Raw genomic sequence first — 8,091 nt, forward strand, 5'->3', positions numbered from 1 at the left:
GGTGTCATCACTTCCAGCAAGGATAGCTCTCATCAATTTGCTTGACTCCACCATTAAAGCTGCAAATTGGGCACGTCTTTTTCATCCCTGTGCCCCACTTTCTTTTTTCAATATAATGGGCTAAAAGAATAAATCAATAAATACTGACTACACTATTCAGTTGCAACATGCAAATTGTCAGATGAAAGGAAGCATTCTACTTTCCTAAGTTCCTAACCACAAATTATATTTTAATTATACAATTATAGTTGCAACTCAGGACTAGTTAGGCACATCTGGACCTGGTTTCACTTTAAATGTCATTATTTAGACCACCCATACTCATGTTAATTAATGTGACACAACAGTAAGAAAATCAATGCAGATGAGTGTATATGCTGGTAAATCATGTTTATGAGCACCATATAAATGACTGGCAGTTGCTAAATCACATTTAAAAACTCAATAGGTTTAACTACACGAACACTACAGGAGACAAGTCTGAAATTGCTCGAATGAAAATTACACACACTGTGGAGAAGGTTAAGTATGTATATAATACTTTGAACATTCACAATTACACTTACTGGCTTGAATTACACTTACTCACTTGAATTACACTTTTTTAAATCATTGTAATTTGTGTATATACTTAGCTTGACATTATGAAGTTTTTGGCAAGTTTTAAAAACATTGAAGTTAGAGGTTTTCACAAAGTTTTTCAGTTTTATTGTTACTTTCGGGGATAAAACATATTTCTTTTTCCCAAATGTATTGCCATCAGTCTTAACTAATGATGGTACTTGAAATTAATTTTTAGGTTTAAATTTTGTAATATAATTTTTATCATAAACCTTAGGTCTATTTGTTTGGGGTGTTTCATCTTCTTTAAACCATAATTTTTAGTTTATGTGACATAATTAGAAAAATACATTCTGGTACATGTGTGAAATATCTATTGATTTGTGAAATCTTCCAGTTACCACAAAGCCACTTGGGTAAGACAACTTCATGAAATAGTTAAATCAGGTATAATTCAACAATTTCTGCTGGGACCTTATGATTCAAGTTGGGATGTTAAGATTATGTTAGTGAGGCTTTGGAATTCTACTGCCTAGAGTTGTTTATTATTACCCTGCATGGCCTTGAAATAAAGATATAATCTTAACGTATCATAAATTTCAATAAATCTAATATATATAAGTGTCTATTTTTTGGTAACGAATTATAAATGTGTTAAAAATTAAAAACATCCAATTAAGAAGAATGTTGTCATTAAAATATTTGGTGTGGCAATAAAGTAAGGAGCCATTGAAGTCGTACCTATAAAAAGTAATCAGAGAATGACAATTTTTTTAAAAAACAAATTGTAAGGTAAGAGAAAAAAAGAATTTTCATATTCATTATAATTTAGAGCTTTTTCTAAACATTCTTTTTGTTTTATTTTATCTTATCTTTGACAGTTTCAACTATACTGGTTAGAATTAAAATGATATCATGGAAATGTCTTTCTGTATTTCTTTACATTTTGAATAATGAAAATACTATTTCTTAAAAACATGCATTTCCATTTTGTGAAAATGTTCATACTTTTTTTTACAACATGTGAAAAGTTGCAACATAAATAAAAAAAAGAATGCTGAAAAGGTGTAATGAAGTAGAAAGGTGGTTAAGGGAGAAAATTAACAGGTTTAATGAAACAGAAAAATTGCTAAGTGAAAAAATTAATGGGTATAATGAAGTAGAATGGTGGCTAATAAGGGAGAAAATTGATGGGTATAATGAAGTAGAAAGGTGAGTAAGGAAGAAAATTAACAGGTGTAATAAAGTTGAAAGATGGCTAAGAGAGAAAATTAACAGGTGTAATGAAATTGAAAGGTGGCTAAGGGACAAAATCAACAGGTGTTATGAGGTAGAAAGGTGGCTAAGGAAGAAAAATTAACAGGTGTAATAAAGTTGAAAGATGGCTAAGGGAGAAAATCAACAGGTGTTATGAAGTAGAAAGATGGTTAAGGGAAGAGAAATGAAAAGGCATAATGAAGCAGAAAGGCTTAAAAGGGAGTGGCACTTCTTTATTTACTACTCCTTGAATGGAAAGGAATAATAAAGTGATACACGTGTTTATGTTGTTAATGAAATAATATTAAGTTTAAATAATTATATAACTGTATCAAAACTTAATTCACTTGCTTCCGTCTGGAACTGCAAATAATACTTGAAATGCTGCAAGTTATTTTTTGTTTCATTTACTCTTGTTTCTCTTTTGTTAGGAATCTTCCTCGAGCTATCTACATATCACTTCCTCTTGTAACTATAGTGTATGTTATGACCAACGTGGCTTATTTCGCTGTACTTTCTCCACATGAAATCTTGTCATCTAATGCTGTTGCAGTGGTAAACCTTCATCCACTTTTTGTTTTTGTTACTTATTAGAAAGCTACTCAGTCCATTTGATTTCTTCATCAACTTGTATTGTAATTTAGAATGGTGGAAACACATTTTCACTCAATAATTGTGATCTTCAGACAGTTTTTTTTAATCATGGAAAATAGATGATTATTATTACTCAAAACTTTAGACTCATAATGATTAACTTACCTGAAAACTAAACATGAAAAATGTGTGCCCATTTTAAGATTTAAAATATATATATAGTTTATATGGTTTGGAATATTTTTCTTTACATGCAGACAGTAATTAAATAGATATTAAGATTGTAGATAGATAGTTATGATATGCAGCAATTCCTGTTCTTTATGTATTCAAACATTTAAGAAAACAAAGTGAGTAGTATAATAATGTTTTTATAAACAGTTGATAGAGAATGTTATTCAGCCATTCCTTGTCATTTTATTGTTACACTTCATTTTTCAAAAAAGTTCCACATTTTTCATAGACTTTTGGAGAGAGAATGTTGGGAGTGATGGCATGGGTCATGCCTGTCTCTGTAGCACTTTCAACTTTTGGGGGCTTGAATGGAGGCATTTTTGCATCATCAAGGTATGAATAGTTTTGTTTTCAGTAGTCGCTTAAATCTACAAATTTTCATCTAATTTGTTTTTCTTATTGCATCATCTTTGTAATTGGTGGCATATCCTCTAAAGGCAAAACCTCAGTCAACTTGTAAGGAAGTAATAATGAAAAAACAAGAAATCTGTACTAACTATAATTCGGTTATTTAAGTTGTAGGTGATTGTATGTGTACACTGACTGGCCACTTTAATAGGACCTCAATCAAAAGCATTATGGGCCACTTTTTGATGTGATAACAGCATGAATTTGGAGTGATATAGACTTCACAAAATGCAAGAAAGTGTTATATTCAAATGATACCCATTCTTTAGGAAGTAAGGTTTACAGTTTGCTCACAGATAGCAGAGGAATAAGGTAACAGTTTTAACATTCAAGTTCATCCCTAAAATGCTCAGTTGATTAGTTCTCGTGATTATTTTGCCAGTGAATCTAACTGAAACCACTTATATATTTTTTGAACCAGGTTTGGACAATATGAAAATGGTTGATTATTGCATGATCATCTTTGAAAAACTTTTGCCCATAAAAGTGGAAGTTTAGTATCTTGGGATGATCATGATCATCACAATATTCAGGAACTTTGAATGTTATCCATCCTTCTAAAGGAAATAAAGGAGCTAATCTATGCCATGAAAACATTCCCTCACACCTTTACTTCACCTCCAACATCTTGCATTGTCAGAATGATACAAGTAGTGTCAAATGTCTCATGGTTGTCTTCATACTTCTACTCAGCCATCAGTACATAAAAATATGATGCATGACTCATTAGATCATGTTTTCTATCATTCAAAGTCTAACTTTGGGTTTTGAGTGTGGCTTTACTATTTTTAGTTGCATTATGACTGTTTAGTCCAATATCCTTTTCATAGTATGGTTGGAAATTTGTGAAACATGACAAATCTTGAAGAAATTTGCCAATTAGAACACACTTTGAAGTATGTTGCACTTTATAAGCTTGCTCGGACATCTTTTATCTTTTGAATTGTCACCAGCATTTGACATCTCCAGTTTCTTTTAGTGGCAGCCATATTCTCTTTTGACTGTTGCTATTGATAAATGCTGACAGATGAATTTGAATAGCCAGTAAAAAAAAATGTATTTGATAAATGGACACCTACTATCACATCTCTTTGAAAGTCAGGCAGATATCTGTTCTCACCAGTTGTCTTACAGAATAACCATCATATTACTACATAATGATCACCCACTAAAAATTTATCTTTGAAACTCAGAGGAACTTACTCTTATCTCTTATTATGTTGCATACTAATTATGACATGACTTCATGTCTGTATCTGTTGGACCCAAACAGTCATCTAACACATTAGAATATCAAAATATTTTATACATGCATATAAGTGTGTGTGTGTGGAAGTGTCCTTATAGTGGCCAATCACTGTAAAATAGAAATAAATATTCCCCTTACTTTAATCAATACATGTCAAATATGTTTGACATGTATTGATTGACCTTTATGTGAAACTTTATGAACAACAGTTATTCAATCAGTTTTTAATTTTCTTCTCATATTGCAATGTTTTAATTATCCCTATGGATAAGTTATATAATTGGGTAAAAATAAGCCTACTTTGCAATTCTTAATGGTTCAGATCATATGAGAACTGAGCAGTAACTAAGCCTACCAGTATCTTCCTTGTATGAAGTTTTTATAATCATCATGTAGTCTTCCTTCTGAAGTTTAGAAATTGATTTCAGGAGTTATTGAACTTGGTTTTGTTTTAATTATAAGTTGATCACTTAAAATGGGAAAAAAAAGTATAATTTTGTTTTACATTTGTTTTACTTTTAGGTTATTTTTTGTAGGAGCTCGTGAAGGCCATCTTCCTGCTTTCTTAGCAATGATTAACACTTCTTACTTTACCCCTATGTCGAGCCTGCTGTTCTTAGTAAGTAGTTAAAACTGGTTGTAATAGATTTCTGTTATTAAGATCACATGATACAAGTTTATTGACAAACCAACAAAAAGTGATGCTAGATTTGTGATGGTCACAACTTTACTTAGTGGTTAACATACCAAGTTATGAACCAAGGATCCTTGTTTTGCATCCTGTAGCTGAAAAATCACACTCTTCATTTTGGGGCCATGCTGCATTATAATAGTTATAGTCTAATCCTAGTATTTGATCAGAGAAGTCTAAGGGTTGGTGGTGGGTACTGTTAACTAGCTACTTTTCCTCTAGTTGATCACTTTACAATCTCTTGTGTAGCTTTGTGCAAATATATGAAACAAACAGATCTATTATTTGATTGCTTCACTTTGGGAGAAATATTTTCAGTGAACTGTTTATGAGTGATCACCTTGTTATTTTCTTTTAACAATGCAATTTATATTGTGCCACATGAAATAATAGTTGCTATTAATTACCTTTTTGCTTATATTTTTTAAAATACAAGTATCTGTTACTTTGTAGTATATACATGAAAAATGTAATTGTGTTAAGAAATGAAGTGTTTTATATATGCATACACACACACACACACATTTTAGTTGTATTAAAATCAAAAAGTACAAAAATTGGTTTTAACAAACTTCTGTAGGTATGTAAATTGAGCAATTTCACCTCAAAGATATTGGCAAAGATGTTCACTTACTTAAAACAAAAACTGAGACAAATTAAGTCTCACTTTCACATTTAAACTTTTATTATTTTACATGGACGTTGTTCATGTGTAGTTGTCTCAAAATGTCTGTTGGAAGTCAGTGTTTAAGTCTCAAACCACCCTTCGGAGGTTTGGTCTCGGACCATTTGGTTCTCGATGTTGTACAGGTCTCAAAAACGAGACTGGCTAAATTTAAAACTTGTACCAGTATTTAGACCTACCCAGGATTATCAAGCACTAAATGTTGATTATGCAGCAGTTCATATGAGGCATTTTATAGCATCAAAGATGTTTTACTAGTAAACTCCCTTGGTAGTTGGTACTACACCTTTGTAATAATGTTTATAATGCCTCCTTTATTTTTACTTATGTCACCAACTGTCACGTTACCTGAACGTCACTCTGCAATTATAACATGTGCTATTCAAAAATAGTTGCTATTATACAGTGCGTTATCCATAGGCTTGCTACAAGTTTGTATGAACTTCATCTGGTGCATATATTTACATTAAATGTTAGTGATTATCCTCGATATTCAACATGTGTAGTAAATCTGCTGTGATCCTGTTTGGCTTCAAAGATTATAAAGAATTCACTGACACCATAAAGTCTTGAAAAAAGAACAACAGTTTTTCTTTTGTTTTATTTGTTGACCTTTTGGATTTTTTTTATTCTTTCATTAACTTTTTTGGTCGTTGTTTTTTTTTTCATAGGAGGGGACGTTAAAACAAAGACTTTGGGGTTCATGTGTAAAAGATTTGCAATTAAAATGATAATAAAGTTTGTTTGACACATGATTTCTGTTCTTGCTTTATTTTTTATTGTGTAATTTATTACAAGGTCTTGGTCTCGACCCCTAAGGTCTTGTTTCCAAACCCTCAGGTCTCAGTCTTGGTCTCAACTACAACACTGTTGGAAGTATCAGTTATTGTACAGCTGATGTTACATCCATAAATAATACATATTATTTCATATATATATATATGTATATATATCTTACATTGTTTCAATAAAACAAGCTTTTCTGAATAATTTGCATTACATATTGAGTATTCAAATTATTGGTTAGACATTATAGACATTATTTTTTAAAAAATATTGAAAATGAAGAACTGCTGTATTTGGGTTAGAAAAAAGATGCATGTAGTTGATTACCATTAGTGAATGCTAACTAACATGAGGCCAGCTTTTGGTACAAGAGATGTTCCATTTTTAGTGCAATAAAACCCTGTAACGTCTTATTAACTTAGACCAAGAACTTAGGATTCCTTGGATCAAGACTAAGCAGGTAGTTTTTAAGTTCTTAAGTTAACTTATACAAAAAGTTCCTACTGACTTCAACTGGAATCCAGACAAGAGTAACAACAATTCTCTGGATCTATATTGAAGAGATTATCTTTAAGTTTTTATGTTAACATACATAAAATTTGGTCACACTAACTTTAAGAAGTTAATGATGAACACCTGTATGATCAGAAATTTTAGATGTCATCAAGTATGTTGAAAATACTAAAAGGCGTGGCTTAGTGATAAGTTAATTTTCAAATATTAAATTGAGCAAAAGTTGATTTCTTTGGCTTAGTTTTGAGACATTAATACCTTCAACAAGTATGCATTGCTGTGAAAAGTGGACTTTATGCTTCTCCTTTTTTCATAATAGCTTTTAAACACTTTATGTTTTATTTTATAAAATCTCATTATATTATATTGTTGTCATATGGCTCATAGCCCACAGATGTTTAAAATAGGTGGTGAACTGATCAGTTGAGTTAAAAATTTGTTAGAAATCTAATTTGAAGCTAGCTGTTATCTTACTGAATGTTTGACTGAATTATTTGAATTCCAGGGAATCCTTACATTAGCCTACTTATCCACAGTACAAGTGTATACACTTATCAACTATGCTGCATTCAGCGAGGCACTTTTTGTGATGTTCTCCGTAGCAGGCTTGTTGTGGTTGAGACAAAAACAACCAAATCTGAAACGGCCCATCAAGGTATTACTCAACAAGAACTATGGACAAAGCTTGTTCATATTCTAATTTTATTTAAATTTTATAATCTATTACACATTAAAAACTTGTATTTATATAACATTATTCGTTAATATGCTGCTGGCCCGGCATGACCAGGTGGTTAGGCCGCTCGACTCGCAATCTGAGGGTCACGGGTTTGAATCCCCGTTCTACCAAAACATCTCGCCCTTTCAGCTGTGGAAGCACTATTATGTAACAGTCAATCCCAATATTCGTTGGTAAAAGAGTAGCCGAAGAATTAGTGGTAGGTGGTGATGACTAGCTGCCTCTAGTCTTGCACTGCTAAATTAGGGTTGGCTATAGCAGATATCCCTCGTTGAACGGTGCACAAAATTCAAAACAAACCAAACTAATATGCTGCTTTCTAGCAGTTGACATTAGATGTTATTTTGTTTGTTTAAAATAATGAGGGGGAAAAA

General features: G+C 31.7%; 1 protein-coding gene across 4 annotated transcripts in view; it reads left to right on the forward strand.

The window, feature by feature from the left end:
- The window catches only part of LOC106462959 (large neutral amino acids transporter small subunit 1-like), a 44,821-nt gene that overhangs the window by 30,914 nt on the left and 5,816 nt on the right, over nucleotides 1–8,091 (forward strand). For all 4 annotated transcript variants that reach the window (XM_013922929.2, XM_022390364.1, XM_022390366.1 and 1 more), the window contains 4 exons: nucleotides 2,250–2,373; nucleotides 2,876–2,979; nucleotides 4,826–4,922; nucleotides 7,484–7,633. In XM_013922929.2, the coding sequence (XP_013778383.1) occupies nucleotides 2,250–2,373; nucleotides 2,876–2,979; nucleotides 4,826–4,922; nucleotides 7,484–7,633 (475 nt within the window). The remainder of the gene's footprint in view (nucleotides 1–2,249; nucleotides 2,374–2,875; nucleotides 2,980–4,825; nucleotides 4,923–7,483; nucleotides 7,634–8,091) is intronic.

This window comes from Limulus polyphemus, unplaced genomic scaffold, assembly GCF_000517525.1.
Source record: "Limulus polyphemus unplaced genomic scaffold, Limulus_polyphemus-2.1.2 Scaffold1290, whole genome shotgun sequence".
Lineage (NCBI taxonomy): Eukaryota > Metazoa > Arthropoda > Merostomata > Xiphosura > Limulidae > Limulus > Limulus polyphemus.